This window comes from Silurus meridionalis, chromosome 18, assembly GCF_014805685.1.
Source record: "Silurus meridionalis isolate SWU-2019-XX chromosome 18, ASM1480568v1, whole genome shotgun sequence".
Lineage (NCBI taxonomy): Eukaryota > Metazoa > Chordata > Actinopteri > Siluriformes > Siluridae > Silurus > Silurus meridionalis.
The window spans coordinates 16,181,792-16,198,393 of record NC_060901.1 but is presented as its reverse complement, the minus strand read 5'-3'; the positions used below and the strand labels follow the sequence as shown (position 1 = coordinate 16,198,393).

General features: G+C 36.5%; 1 protein-coding gene across 7 annotated transcripts in view; it reads right to left on the bottom strand.

Annotated features, from left to right (window-relative positions):
* Positions 1-6,924: 6,924 nt before the first annotated feature.
* The window catches only part of slco1c1 (solute carrier organic anion transporter family, member 1C1), a 41,670-nt gene continuing 31,992 nt past the window's right edge, over positions 6,925-16,602 (bottom strand). For 6 of the 7 annotated variants that reach the window (XM_046873104.1, XM_046873106.1, XM_046873107.1 and 3 more), the window contains 8 exons: positions 14,188-14,433; positions 13,926-14,090; positions 10,351-10,546; positions 9,238-9,403; positions 8,487-8,656; positions 7,902-7,966; positions 7,633-7,750; positions 6,925-7,280 (listed from right to left, as the gene is read on the bottom strand). In XM_046873104.1, coding sequence (XP_046729060.1) covers positions 7,055-7,280; positions 7,633-7,750; positions 7,902-7,966; positions 8,487-8,656; positions 9,238-9,403; positions 10,351-10,546; positions 13,926-14,090; positions 14,188-14,433 — 1,352 coding nt within the window. In that variant the 3' untranslated portion in view covers positions 6,925-7,054. The remainder of the gene's footprint in view (positions 7,281-7,632; positions 7,751-7,901; positions 7,967-8,486; positions 8,657-9,237; positions 9,404-10,350; positions 10,547-13,925; positions 14,091-14,187; positions 14,434-16,602) is intronic. The other variant, XM_046873109.1, reaches the window with a different exon arrangement.

The window sequence follows — 16,602 nt, the reverse complement described above, 5'->3', positions numbered from 1 at the left end:
TTATTTTATGGCATATGTTCTCAGTTTAAATATATGAAATGTTTTTTGTTTTTTTTTTTGTTTTATTGTGATGCACTGTAGATACTTAAGCAAAAGAACATTGTATGTTTAGTATGTTCATTTATCACCCTCATTGTTTTGTATTGCACCTTCTGGACCTAATCAGGAATCCTTCCATCAGTGTTTCATTCAAAATATTCCTCACTTCGGTTTTGGTTCTTGTACAGCAATGTAGCTAAATCAGAGATGGCAAAAGGACACACAAACAGATGTTTTAAAAGACTGACAAAAGTTGACTACATCTTTTTCGCTCAAGTTAAAGTAAAGAAGTTTGGGTTCTGACATGTACTTAAGTAGCAAGTAGCCATTAACCCCATACTTCTTGTTGCCTTCTGCCTTGTACGTTGTTAGCTTTGTAGGCTAGGTTATGTCTGTGGTGCATGATAGCCAGGAAAGATGAAAAGAAAAAATATTGATCATGTCACCACATAGATTAAAACTAAATTCACAAGCCTGGTTTGAAAATGTAAGAAATAGAAAGTACAACTATTTGTGTTTAAAAAAAAATGTAATAAGAAAGCAAAAAGTTGTCTGAAAAGTAAACAGTGAAGCACTTATACCAGAAAAATCTACTTAAGTACAGTAATAAAAGTATTTATTACGACCTACCTCTGAGCTTAATCACCTCCACTGATTCAAGATGAAAAGCAGCATCTCAAGTTACTTTGTGCCCATTTTTGGTTTTTTTTTTTAGTAAATCTTTCCCATTTTTTAATTAAATCTCTGAAAAGCATTGACAATTAATCTATTAAAGATCAGCCTGTGATGGTGAACTTCAACTGCACAAAATTTATGTATTTAAAAGTGATATGATGCAGCTCATGCCAGTGGAAAATTATTTGCAGCTTGCACTGGCGCTACAGTTGCCTTTTTCACTATGTGTACTGTATATACATGAAGGAAAACAAGAGCTTCTTTAACACAAAAGAATGTATTTATGAACATTTTCAGCAACAACTAGTGTAAAATGTAGAATCTTAGTACTTTGTGGTCTCTGTGACTCTGTGAATGATGCCATGGATGTTGGTTCCAGCTGATCTCTAGAGTCTCACACATAAAGGTGCAAACAAACAACAAAAAAAAAAACATGGAAAAAAAGGAAATGAGGAAATGACCAGACAGCTTTAAGCAGATAGGAGGTCTATTGTAGTAATAGGAATTTTAGGCCATCATGGGCAGAAACCTTTTAATAGAGGTCTTTGTAGTGTATTGCTGGTATTTAATGTTTTTTTTTTTTTTTTTTTTTGTCAATATAGACTGATTATTATAATGATGTGTGGCAGCAAGCGAATGTCTGAGCTGTGACTGAAGGCAGAGCCAGAGGAAGTAAGGGGTAAGGATCAAATGATTGTGTGTAATTTAATTTTTTAGGAATGAGTGTTCTGTCAGTAAGCAGCAGAGAGGGAAAGTGGGAGAGATAAGAGCTAAGAGAGAAAGAGAGAGAGAAGAGGCATATGAATCGTTGGTGAAATTATTTTATTTCCTAATTTAACTTATTATTTATTTAAACCTGTCACTTGCTTCCCAGATCCTCTTCCCTGAGGCAGCATGCTCTCTACACAGTGTTATAATATATGTATGATATTGCCTGTGAGAAAAACAAACTGTTGAGGATTGATTAATTTGTTAATAATTGTGCTATATTGTCTATGAGTGACTAGTTTACATTCTTACTAATATAGCTATTACAGATATTTTACATTTTTATGTAAATACAGTGATTTGTCTATTTGTGAACACATCACACTTTATCTGTTGTTTAGAAAATATTCTACAATTTACAAGAAAAATTCTGATGTGATCATTTCAGCATTGCTTTGGATCTCAGCATGAAGATCTCCAGTCTTCATGATTTAACTTTTTTTTCCTTCTGTATATGGAATGTGGATATATTCTTTATTACAATAACAAACCCAACAACATATAAAATTAACTGTCAACACAGTGGACTTACATATGGATGATTTTTTGGACTACTAATAATTTTTTTTTGTGGCATCGTCAATCATTTGCCAGTCACTGGGTCCTGGGTCCTCTTAGAGGAGTAGTTTCTGCCCCCTGAGGCAGAATGTCACCATTTCACAGTAAGTAATCTCAGCAAATGTCCAGTTCCAATTCTTCAACTCACAAACTCGTTTTTTTCACTCTCTACCCACAGCTCGTTAGAGGAGGTGTATTGAACACCTTCACCTACAAACTAAACACCACCACAAAAAAATGGCATGATCTTATGCTGCTGCCCATCTCATGTCCTTTATTTATTTATTTATTTATTTATTTATTTATTTATTTATTACTTTTTAATCAGATCTTAAGATGCTACATTGCAAGAGGTAAGCTCTCTCCCCTCATCTGTTGGGGCTGTTCCACTCTTCCCCAGGACAGAACATAACCATGGACTTGACACTCAGTATCCAATGTGCCGAAGTCTGTGTTGGAGTGCTGGATTTTGGATGGTGCTAAGAAAACATCACTATCTACAAACAGGATGTAACTTTAAATTAATTTTAATTAATGTTATTTGTGCAGTGCTTTTAACAATGCACATTGTCCCCAAGTAGCTTTTAAGAATAAAAAATAATATGATTATACATTTTTGCGAATAAATTTGTCCCATAATGTTTATTCCTAGTGACCAAGCCAGTGGTGACAGTGGCAAAAAAACTCCCTAAGATGATATAAGGAAGAAAACTTGAAACCAGATGAGGATGGGTTCCCTCTTGGGTCTGGTACCTCTCAAGGTTTCTTCCTTATGCCATCTCGGGGAGTTTTTCCTTGCACAGTTGCCACCGGCTCGCTCATTAGGGACAAACCTACACTTATAAAGAACAATCCTATTCATTCTTTCTTACACTTTATCTGTGTAAAGCTGCTTTGAGACAATGCCCATTAATAGAAGCGCTATACAAATAAAAATGAATTTAATTGAATTTAATTGAAAATTTGAGAGGAACCAGATTTAGGCACAGAGATGGACAACAGAAATTTTCGCAAGTGCTGAAATACAGTAGTGCTTCTTTGTTCCAGTGAAGGAAAAGGTTTTACAATGACATTCTATACAACTGTGTGCAAAGTTGTGGCAACAGCTTGGGGAAGATCATAATTTTGATCAACTAGTGCAGACATGGGCAAACTACTACTACTATTAAAATAGGTAGGGGTAAACATTGTTCAATTTACCTTTCACCTGTAATGTCCACGTTTCCCCTAAAGATGTCGCACTTTAGCTCCATTGACCTTGTTCGAGTGCAATACTCTATTCTTCTCTCAAGAGAGCTTAATCTGATACTCTTTAAAAACTGCGACATCGGATCTATCCCGACAATTGCCACAACAGAACTTGTTGTGACTTTGATGAACTGATAAAATAAGGAGTTCAACAACACTGTTCCTACTGAAACTGAACTTGAGTTTTTCTGCTGTGTTTATTGATGCACTGGCAAAAAAAAAAAAACAAGTTGTTGATCTTTTGGCACTTGATGAAACTAAATTTGAGAAATCTTTAATGTTTTATATATATATATATATATATATATATATATATATATATATATATATATATATATATATATATATATATATATATATACAGTAAGGAAAATAAGTATTTGAACATCGTGCTATTTTGCAAGTTCTCCCACTTAGAAATCATGGAGGGGTCTGAAATCTGAAATTGTCATAGTAGGTGCATGTCCACTGTGAGAGACATAATCTAAAAAAAAAATCCAGAAATCACAGTATATGATTTTTAAACTATTTATTTGTATGATACAGCTGCAAATAAGTATTTGAACACCTGTCTATCAGCTAGAATTCTGACCCTCAAAGACCTGTTAGTCTGCCTTTAAAATGTCCACCTCCACTACATTTATTATCCTAAATTAGATGCACCTGTTTGAGGTTGTTAGCTGCATAAGGCACACACACACAAACACACATCTCCTGACCCGGCCCCTCTGTCAAATTTTAGAACCCATTGTAGCCTGTGAGTCAAAAAGTTTGCCCATCCCTGAACTAGTGCATATGTGAAATAATACATATATTACATTTTTAAGCTTGTTTAATATATTTGTTTATTATTTAATTAGAGTTTGCAGCTAAATTTGCAATTAAAGTAATTGAGTAATTGAGTAATTCTGCACTCCATCTGCATCCGTGGATTCTCTGGCAGGCACCAACAACCTTTCAGCCACAGCTTCCTGCAGCTGTCTTAACAACTGAGGACTTCAACGAGGTCGTTTCTAATTTAATGTTCCTGTCCAAAATCTATATGAAATAAGTCCCTTTAGAGCTGTGGGTTCTTCCCTTCAGATTCTTACTAACCGAAGCTTCTGACAGCTACAAGCAACCTTTCCAGGTAAATGTATCCAGTATCCTCTATGATGTGATGATCAGTTGCAACAGTCTGCCCCTGTCTTTACGCAAAAAACATTTGACTAAAGATACACTCACAACATTTCACACTTCTATGACGTGACACTCGTGAGTGGTGTCCAATGTGCCAAACAGGTAGTTATACAGTGAGGAAAATAAGTATTTGAACACCCTGCTATTTTGCAAGTTCTCCCACTTAGGGACTCTTCAAATCATGGAGGGGTCTGAAATTGTCATCGTAGGTGCATGTCCACTGTGAGAGACATAATGTAAAAAAAAAAAAATCCAGAAATCACAATGTATGATTTTTTATTTATTTGTATGATACAGCTGCAAATAAGTATTTGAACACCTGAGAAAGTCAATGTTAATATTTGGTACAGTAGCCTTTGTTTGCAATTACAGAGGTCAAACGTTTCATGTAGTTTTTCACCAGGTTTGCACACACTGCAGGAGGGATTTTGGCCCACTCCTCCACACAGGTCTTCTCTAGATCAGTCAGGTTTCTGGCCTGTCGCTAAGAAACACGGAGTTTGAGCTCCCTCAAAAGATTCTCTATTGGGTTTAGGTCTGGAGACTGGCTAGGCTTGATATGCTTCTTACAGAGCCACTCCTTGGTTATTCTGGCTGTGTGCTTCGGGTCATTGTCATGTTGGAAGACCCAGCCTCGACCCATCTTCAATGCTCTAACTGAGGGAAGGAGGTTGTTCCCCAAAATCTCGCAATACGTGGCCCCGGTCATCCTCTCCTTAATACAGTGCAGTCGCCCTGTCGCATGTGCAGAAAAACACCTCCAAAGCATGATGCTACCACCCGCATGCTTCATAGTAGGGATGGTGTTCTTGGGATAGTTCTCATCATTCTTCTTCCTCCAAACACGTTTAGTGGAATTATGACCCAAAAGTTCTATTTTGGTCTCATCTGACTACATGACTTTCTCCCATGACTCCTCTGGATCATCCAAATGGTCATTGGCAAACTTAAAACGTGCCTGGACATGTGCTGGTTTAAGCAGGGAAACCTTCCCTGCCATGCATGATTTCAAACCATGACGTCTTAGTGTATTACCAACAGTAACCTTGCAAACAGTGGTCCCAGCTCTTTTCAGGTCATTGACCAGCTCCTCCCGTGTAGTTCTGGGCTGATTTCTCACCTTCCTTAGGATCATTGAGACCCCACGAGGTGAGATCTTGCATGGAGCCCCAGTCCAAGGGAGATTGACAGTCATGTTTAGCTTCTTTTATTTTCTAATGATTGCTCCAACAGTGGACATTTTTTCACCAAGCTGCTTGGGAATTTCCCCGTAGCCCTTTCCAGCCTTGTGGAGGTGTACAATTTTGTCTCTAGTGTCTTTGGACAGCTCTTTGGTCTTGGCCATGTTAGTAGTTGGATTCTTACTGATTGTATGGGGTGGACAGGTGTCTTTATGCAGCTAACGACCTCAAACAGGTGCATCTAATTTAGGACAATAAATGTAGTGGAGGTGGACATTTTAAAGGCAGACTAACAGGTCTTTGAGGGTCAGAATTCTAGCTGAAAGGCAGGTGTTCAAATACTTATTTGCAGCTGTATCATACAAATAAATAGTTTAAAAATCATATATTGTGATTTCTGGATTTTTTTTTTAGATTATGTCTCTCACAGTGGACATGCGCCTACGATGACAATTTCAGACCCCTCCATGATTTCTAAGTGGGAGAACTTGCAAAATAGCAGGGTGTTCAAATACTTATTTTCCTCACTGTATATATACTTCCTGCTGTCACTATTTATTCTATTATCTGTATGTTTTTTTTCTATCAGCTGAAACTCACTGCAGTAGTCTGATATACTTTTATACCTGTTTAATATAAAGGATTTTAAAAAGTATCATACTTATCATTTGAAAATACATTTAAAAAACCAATGTTCTTCATACACCGAAAAACGAATTAAAACCATTTAATATATGACCAACAAACAAACAATTGGTGTGACAAAGTGTGTTAAACTCTGCCCTGTGAATTTGTATCACATGAAATTGATGAAGAAACTTTAATTATAGTGATGTTGCAGCATCTAGTTTGACATAAACAGCTTAAAAATAAATATAAAATCAATAAATAAACTGTCCAGCTTGCAGTAGTGCTGCTTATATATCTGGATTACCGCCCATTTATGCAGCAGGTATCCGAAAATATTTTGTATGCTGAAAGTCTAGTGTGACCATGGCTTAGGATGCTTATTATATGTGATTGTACACTTATGGTCAGATAATGGGTGATGCACATACACATGATGCACAAATATTGTAATGTTAATCCAAGTGTCTTAGATATCTAACTAATACCAAAACTGATACTTCTGATAACATTGAATGTCCACAGTGCTCCACATTATTGTAAAATAAAACCAAGAATTGCATTTAATTCACCATTCCAACAAGACACTCACATGGTGATATATTAAATTTAGTATTTACAAAAATACAGACAAAAATAAGACTTTTGCTTTCATGTTAAAAAGTAATCTTTACCACAATTTGTTTATACCTACAAACATGTACATTCAGTGACTTTTTCCAATGTCAGAATAAAAATATTCTGTACTTCACATTGTTCAGCAGATTTGTTTATGCTCGTCACAAGCGTGTCTCTCTCTCAGGGTTATAATCTGAGGTGCGTGGAGACTGATCAAAGTTGCTTATTTCCTCTTTTCTCAGAGCTTGCAGTTCTGTGGCAGTGCTTCCATTAGAAAGTGTTCTGCTCTTTTGCTTCTTAACATGCCTCTGTAAGATCAGCAAACCCAGCACACAGAAGAAGAAGGAAGCTGTCCTGAGGCCCAACGTTAGGCCAAGATATGCTACCCTGAAAACGATAAGCAGACTACATTCTAACCAAAATTCTCTGTGAAACACATACAGTGCCTTGCAAAGTATTTATTAATTAATTAATAAGAATTAACATTCTAATTACATTCAGATAATGCCCTGATTGAGATAACTGAATTTGTTCATATATATATATATATATATATATATATATATATATATATATATATATATATATAAAATCAAATTAGAAATGTTTATATATATCTATATATAAGTTGTTTTTGGTATCTATGGGTTATTGTAGTCTAAAACATAAAGCAGCTAATAATACAGAACATACTAATCAGTTACTGATGGCAGTTCGCATATTGATGCGAAACTATTACCTGTAGGCAGTAGTGTTGTAGATTCTACATGCTCCTTTTCCTCCACACTTCTTGTGGCCCCATTTCAGACATGTGATGTCAATGATTGCTCCATAGTATATTGGAGCTGGGATGCCAGCTGTTAAATGGCAATTTTGATGCCGAGTTGCATTAGCCAAATTCAATAATTTATTGAAACTACATAATCAAGTTTGTAAATAAAGAAGTACTTACTTCACCAAAATAACACAATTTTTACATTTAGTAAAGCAATAAAGAAAACCATGTACCTAGAGTGCGTGTTGTCAGTGTGTGAAATCCTAAAGCAAGGGACTTCAGCTCTTGCTTGATACATCTGTAGTACAAAGAAATATTAAATATAATTATTTAATTAATAAAAACACACAAAAAAAACCACAATTGGGCACAAAGCCATTGCAAAACTCCCTTCACACACTCTAACGCATGTAATGGCAATGTGTCATTTGCATCCAAGTATTTAATATATACAGAACCTCACAAAAGTAAGTACACCCCTCACATTTTAAATCATAAAGCAATCATTGACACCACATTGCAGTATATCTTCTCAAGGGACAATACTATAGAAATGATAATTGGGTATAGTTTAAAAGTAGCCAATGTGCAGCTTGTATAGAACTATAGATTTGATGTCCTTTGAAAAATAACTCAACATACAGCCATTATTGTCAAAATAGCTGGCAACAAAACTGAGTAAAAAGTTCACCTTTCTACATCTTACATCCTACAGCCAACAACAAGAGCCATTTTGAGTTTAAATGTTTGTTGTTTTGAGAGATTTAATGTATTCATAGATTATTTATTAATTAACCTGATTAATAGCATTAATTTACCTGATTAATAGCATGTATCCTGGTGTTCCACCCAGAGAGATGATAAAGGATGTAATGACAGACAAAGCCAAGAAATAGGGGAATACTTGTTGGCAGCTCTCCCTGTGTCTGCACTGCCCCACACTGGCAGTAAGATTTCCCCCTGCCACACAGCTGCACTGCTCATATGTCTGGACACATAATTAGTGTAATAAAACGTCAGTATTGTATATAAAACAGGTTTTACAATTATATTAGAGAACCATATATCTTCCTTGATCTTGATGACCAAAAACAGAAATGTATCATAGCTATAGTGCATGCAGCCTATTACTTTAAAACGCTTTAATAGTATTTGGAACTATAGATATCCTGAACCACGTTGAGTGAAAGAGGTAGTAATATAAGATACATTGCATTTTAAAATTAAACATAGACCTACAATGAAAGAAACCATTCAAATAATGTGTTTCTTTTAAGAAATGTTAAAAAATGTGTTGCCTTGCTTGGAATCAATTGGAAAAATTTAATATTTTCAGTTCAGATTTAGTAGTCAGTTTACACTGATTTTATTCATGCATTATATTTTGTGTTGTGTGAGAGAATTAAGCTGTTTTAAAATTCTATTATCATAATGTTATTACAGTAGAATGTTATAAAGATACAGACAGGATTATTTTGCATTTCTCTAAATAATACTTTAAAAACTTTAATTTCACATTCATGCAAGAGTGAAGTTTTGATTTGATTTATTCCAACAAACCCTGCTTACCATGTCTATGCCAGAGCCACGAGACATCCGGCACCCAGCAAGACACGCAGAGACATATGTGAGACCATTATCACCACACACTGGGTCCCATTTAGTTTCAGAGCACAAACAGTCTGCATTACAGCTCACAAATAGTGAGTGCTCCTCAATGGAGACATTCTCTATCCTGTTCAGCAAATACACATACACAATAATAGTTTATTATCTTAAATACACTGCATCTGGTAGCACTTTGTCCAAACCTTTATTGTTGTTGGTTGTGCTTTGTTCAGTGTATTTTTGCAATTATCCCTCAGCATATTTTATACAATGGGTTTAAAGGAACAACTAAAGGAAACTAAATAAATATGACCACACATTCTTCCAGCAATTGAATACTGTTATTAAACTTACAACAATGATTAGTAAAACCGTGTGTAACCTTGTAAGGAGACAAATTATCAGCTACACTGTATGTGTAGCTGCCAACTATTTTAAATATGTTAACAAGAAAAAAACCTATAGATTGTCTAAGAAAGTCTTTTGTCCAAAGATGAGACACTTTCCAGAAATACTAAATAAAGTCTTCTAACACAATTCACACCAACATTTATACACTGTTCTTTGGTAAACAAGTTCTTGTTTACTGTCTGGTGCAAATATTATCACTTATGTTACAGCCAGAATCTAAATTATAGCTACGGTCTAATAAAAAAATATGTACTATATTTGATTCAGCCCCCTTGAGGTATTGTATTATATATTGTACCTATGCACTCCCATAATACGTTAATTGTATATTTTCATATCTACTGTATACATTTCTATTGGATGTATTTATATACAATGCTATTTGCATCTAATATAATAGAATGAATAAATACATTTTTGAATAGTTTATATCCAATATAACAGATGGAGCTATTTGGTCTGTTCTGCTAACACAGGAAAACAATTATGCATAATATACATTAAATACACATTAATTATTGAATATTCTACTGAAACATGTTTAAGCATATTGTGATGTGAATAATTATGTACTGGGCTGTAAACACAGTGAACCATGTGACATATACAGCTATGACTTTGTGCTAGCTTGGCTAAGTGTTTTTAAAGAAATAAATTACATACCCATCATATGACACAGTAATACCAGCCACTTTGGCATTCTCACAACCTAAAGCAAAGAAGAAAAGAGAGAGGAAGTAGCCCAGTAGAGATGTTCCCAGTGCAAACTTGGCGGCTCCCATGATGCCCAGCTTGAACTTCTTCATAAGCACTCCCCCTGAAAACATTCCTAAGGCAACAGCTGGGATGTTGATCATTCCTGAAAGCCAAACCATCATTATGTAAGTTTAGTTCAAAGCACTAGTTTCCAATTACCAACGGTATGTACATATGGTCCATAAGCATGATCAGGGTCAACAATATACTGCAGTGTACTGATGAAAAGAGGGTAGTAATCTCTCAATACTAATTGATATACAAGTATTATAATTTTACATTAGTTTTTATATAGAGCATAGTTTTATACTTAATGGCTCCTAACTACATGTATTTTTTAGTAATTATTGTATTTTATGATTTGATTACAGTGATTTCCTACACTTCCTGTTCCCCACAATGTCATTGGACATTTATTATTACTGCAGGACATTTATCCTTTAGTCTGTCCAGCTTTTCCACTGCTATCTCAGTTCTCTGGAACAAACCTGCAGAGTACTTCAACTTCCAAAGTAACACAGCTTGTCCTGATACAGTATATAATCATGATGACATTATTTAGATAATTAGATGAGCTGTTGGTTCATTCTGCGCTGCATTCATTAATTTCTTTCAGTAATTTAGACTTTTGTTGTTGCCGCTCCTCTACTGTTACTTTTTAAGACTTTCAGAATCTGAAAGACAGTAACTGTGAAAATAAGCTCTTGCCCTCTTGCAATGGAGCAGCACACTTTTAAGAATGCAGCATTGACAAATGTACCAGCACAAATATTTACCGTATTTTTTGGACTATAAGCCGCTATTTGTTTCCCACGTTTTGAACCCCGTGGCCTAAACAACGAAACGGCTAATTTATGAATTTTTCCTAGGTTTTTCCCGGTTTCACAAACTTCAAGCCAAAAAACTGAACCCCATAACATTAGACCAATGAAACGAAAAAACACACCTCACCTGTGTTCTGAGCTGCATGGCTTCAGGATAAAAAACTTCCATCGGGTGATTTTTAAATGCACGACGATGCCAAAAGTTAAACTCCCGAGAGAAATTGTTGTAAAAGGAAGGAGGAAGACAGTGAACAATGACTTAGTCGGCTACTGTTTAGATACAAGCTGTTGTAACGCGTTTAGTCTGGGTTAAGGGAGAGCTCGCTAACTCAGTTGCAACAGAAATCATATAAGCACAGACAGGTTTCCAAAACTCGTGCTTTTTTATTTTTCTTGGCAACAGCGTTAGGGGTTAGTCAAAGAAACTTAGAAATGAGAAAATAATAAGGACATAATCCCCAGTCTTACACACACGCAGTAATACCGGAGGAATGTAGTGCCAGGCTATTCCCAAAACACTGTGTGTAACGTGTCTTTCGTTAAAGCCTTTGTAAAGTACATTAGTGTAGACAGGCTTATAGACAGGTGCGGCTTATTTATGTTAAAAATAAAAATATTTGTAAAATTCAGTGGGTGAGGCTTATATATGGGTGCGCTTTATAGTCCGGAAATTACGGTATACAGTTTTTTCTACATCTTTAAACATTTTTCTGTTTTTCATTATAATTATTAACTAACATGACTAACATTCAACACTTCGATCCATAGAGAGCAGTCGTTTACTTACAGCTCAGCTATTGGAAGAGTTTTCTGATATCACCCCTAAACAACATTGTTCCAGGGGACACCAGAAATAATAATAATAATAATAATAATAATAATAATAATAATAATAATAACAATAATAACAATTATATAACAGACAAACTATATTCCAAATGCTTTATACCATGAGAAGAAAACTGCCCAATAATAAGAAGGGCACTGTACATTATAGCTCTAAAATGCTAAAATAATGCAATACAGTGCATTGATTATATTGACCAGTTTTCTTGTCATTCATTCTCAGTTATTTATCAAAATGGACATTCAACAGAGACAATCAGAAAAAGGCAGAATTAATATAACTATCAGAAAAGACTGGCTTGGATCAAGGCCCTATAATATAACAGCATGGCTTTTTGCTAAGCTGCATCTGAACAAAACCTGAGGGAGGTGCATTTGAGATGGTTTGGACATGTGCAGAGGAGGGACATGAGGTATATTGGTAGAAAAATGGATGGAGCCACCAGGAAGGAGGAAAAGAGGAAGGCCAAAGAGGAGGTTTATGGATGTGGTGAGGGAAGACATGCAGATAGTTAAAAGAGGCAGATGTAGAGTACAGATGGGTATGGAAACGGCTCATCCGCTGTGGCAACCCATAATGGGAGCAGCCGAAAGAAGAAAAAGTATCAGATGTAGATTGATTATGTGACACTGTTGAAGTGCTCACTGCAAATTACATGATACCACTGAGTTGTGATTTAGGAAACATTTTCTAGTTTTCTCCATATGCAACAAGCAACAGTTATATCAAGAATAAACAATTATAATCCATTTTTAATCACATTCCCAAGTTAAAGTTCATCTAGATAAATTTGGTGCAAAATGCAAGTAGTAAAAGTCAAATGCAACATTCATGTTATCCACCCTTTCCTCTGCTGTGAACGGGCCTCCCCCTGAGGAGATCTTTGTGTTAGGACACCACTTTTAGACAGCTTTAATGTCTGATCAATGTCTTTTTTTAAATGTTAAATTATTTATTTTAGAACAACACCTCAATCCAGTGTTTAGGGCCTACAGATTCAGAATCTTTCAGATTATTTTATTAAAGTGCCATTAATCCATGTTAAATAACCAACTTGGTCGTAATTCCACTAAACGTGTTTGGAAGAAGAAGAATGATGAGTACCAACCCAAGAACACCATCCCTACTGTGAAGCATGGGATGGTAGCATCATGCTTTGGGGGTGTTTTTCTGCACATGGGACAGGGCGACTGCACTGTATTAAGGAGAGGATGACCGGGGCCATGTATTGCGAGATTTTGGGGAACAACCTCCTTCCCTCAGTTAGAGCATTGAAGATGGGTCGAGGCTGGGTCTTCCAGCATGACAATAACCCGAAGCACACAGCCAGGATAACCAAGGAGTGGCTCTGTAAGAAACATATCAAGGTTCTGGCGTGGCCTAGCCAGACTCCAGACCTAAACCCAATATAGAATTTTCAGCGACAGGCCAGAAACCTGACTGATCTAGAGAAGATCTGTGTGGAGGAGTGGGCTAAAATCCCTCCTGCAGTGTGTGCAAACCTGGTGAAAAACTACAGGAAACGTTTGACCTCTGTAATTGCAAACAAAGGCTACTGTACCAAATATTAACATTGACTTTCTCAGGTGTTTAAATACTTATTTGCAGCTGTATCATTCAAATAAATAGTTAAAAAATCATACATTTTGATTTCTGGAGTTTTTAGATTATGTCTCTCACAGTGGACATGCACCTACGATGACAATTTCAGACCCCTCCGTGATTTCTAAGTGGGAGAAGTTGCAAAATAGCAGGGTGTTCAAATACTTATTTTCCTCACTGTAAATATATTGGTTTTCAAAAAAACTTACCCATCAAAAAGTTGGCTTGGGATGCTGATTGGCCATAATGCTGCTCTATGTATTTTGGTTTATATGTAACCATGCCTATTAAAGAATTAAATTGGATAATCGTAATGCAGAGGTACAAAATGTAGACAGGGTTCCCCAGGAGTGATCTCAACGCTGGCAAAAAGTCTGCAAAACACAGTCAAATCTATTAGTCTCAAAACCTTTGATATTGAAACCAATATGTTTGTTTTATGAAAAAGGTGAAGGCTTAAAGGATGACTACCTTTGGCCAATTCTACAAAGCTGGTGGCCTCAGCTGCCAGGCATTTGTTGTGCACAACATGTGAGTCTTTGATAAAGTTGGTTTCCTTGTTGGAGCATTTGGACAACTGACCCTCTAACACAGGGAGAGACTTGGGCATGAACCATAAAGGCACAGCTGACAGCAGTGTGATGAACCCTGCTATGAGGTAGCCCAGCCACCATGCACCCACCCAGCGTGCATCTCCTGGTGTGATTGTAATACCCTCTATAAAATATAACACACATTTTTAACTGTTAATACAGGTATACATGTACACAGTTATGCACTCATGCATATAAGCAAATGCAAAGCAGGTGCACTAAAGTAATTGTTCAATTAATAACAATAATTTTTTTTCAAATAGAAACAACTGGTAACACAAAAAAAAATTCTATTTAGGTTAAGGTTTGGGATTTTCTAATTAATTAATTGTCACCAAAGGTAACTGATGTAAATGCAGGGAACGATTTATCTGAAAAACAGATGTAATAAATAAATAAATATATAAGAAGATAAACCAAGGACATTCAATGTACAAAAAACATACAACCAAGGCAAAACGAGAAGAGCAAAAACACAGACAGTGAGAGAGCAAGATTCAAAACCAGAAAAGCAATAAACAAGAAGTCAGGTAAGTCAAGTATAAACATCACGAGAAAATTCGTCCCACTCTTCTGTTCAACACTATAAAATTGATTTCAAACCTGGTTATTTCTTAATACATTGTACACATTGGTCTACATGGTAACTTTATAATTTATTTATCTGGATAATTTATTGATCTGATTATCTGGAAGACCCTTTGAAAATATTGGTTGTGCCATTAGGGATTGATCAGAACAAAACATTAGTAAATCATAAAATACTTACTTAATGCCTACACACAATGCTGTAAATGGTTTTAGGGAATTTAGTGTACATTTGTAATTGTATTCAGAATGAAATCCTACAAGGACTTCTTAAAGAACCATATGCAACTAAAATGACATCAATTAGTTTTGTAATACAGTAGTAAATGTTTCTTTTGTGAATTCTTCATTGACATAATTATTCAACCCCTTAAAGACTACCACTCTGAAGAACAGAGGTTCAATGAAGTGTTTTCAATCAGGTATTGAAAACACCTGTGGATATCAGGGAGCAGCAATAAAGACTAATAAGCACCAATTAGGCAGCTTTAAAATGACTGTGATACTCAGCTCCTTCTAGACATTTACTGGTGTGGTTACAAACATGGTGAGGTCAAGAGAATGGTCCAGGAAGACAAGAGAACAGGTGATTACTCTTCACAGGAAGGGCAATGGCTATAAGAAGATTGCAAAGATGTTAAACATACCAAGAGACACCATAGGAAGCATCATTCGCAAATTCAAGGCAAAGGGCACTGTTGAAACGCTACCTGGTCGTGGCAGAAAGAAGATGCTGACTTTGACTGCTGTGCGCTACGTGAAGCGTAGAGTGGAGAAAAGTCCCCGTGTGACTGCTGAGGAACTGAGAAAAGATTTGTCAGATGTGGGTACTGAAGTTTCTGCTCAGACAATACGGCGCACCCTGCGTAATGAAGGCCTCCATGCCAGAACTCCCAGGCGCACCCCCTTGCTGTCCCCAAAGAATAAGAAGAGTCGACTGCAGTATGCCAAAAGTCATGTGGACAAACCACAGAAGTTTGGGGATAGTGTTCTGTGGACTGATGAAACAAAATTAGAACTGTTTGGGCCCATGGATCAACGCTATGTTTGGAGGAGGAAGAACAAGGCCTATGAAGAAAAGAACACCTTGCCTACTGTGAAGCATGGTGGGGGGTCAATCATGCTTTGGGGCTGTTTTGCTTCTGCAGGTACTGGGAAGCTTCAGCGTGTGCAAGGTACCATGAATTCTCTTCAGTACCAGAAGATATTGGATGACAATGTGATGCAGTCCATCACAAACCTGAGGCTTGGAAGACGTTGGACCTTTCAACAGGACAATGATCCCAAGCATACCTCCAAGTCCACTAGAGCATGGTTGCAGATTAAAGGCTGGAACATTTTGAAGTGGCCATCGCAGTCACCAGACTTAAATCCGATTGAGAACCTCTGGTGGGACTTAAAGAAAGCAGTTGCAGTGCGCAAGCCTAAGAATGTGACTGAACTGGAGGCTTTTGCCCATGATGAATGGGCGAAGATACCCATAGATCGCTGCAAGACACTTGTGTCAAGCTATGCTTCACGTTTAAAAGCTGTTATAACTGTAAAAGGATGTTGTACTAAGTACTAAGATTGAACTTTTCTCCACTCTACGCTTCAGGTAGCGCACAGCAGTCGAAGTCAGCATCTTCTTTCTGCCACGACCAGGTAGCGTTTCAACAGTGCCCTTTGCCTTGAATTTGCGAATGATGCTTCCTATGGTGTCTCT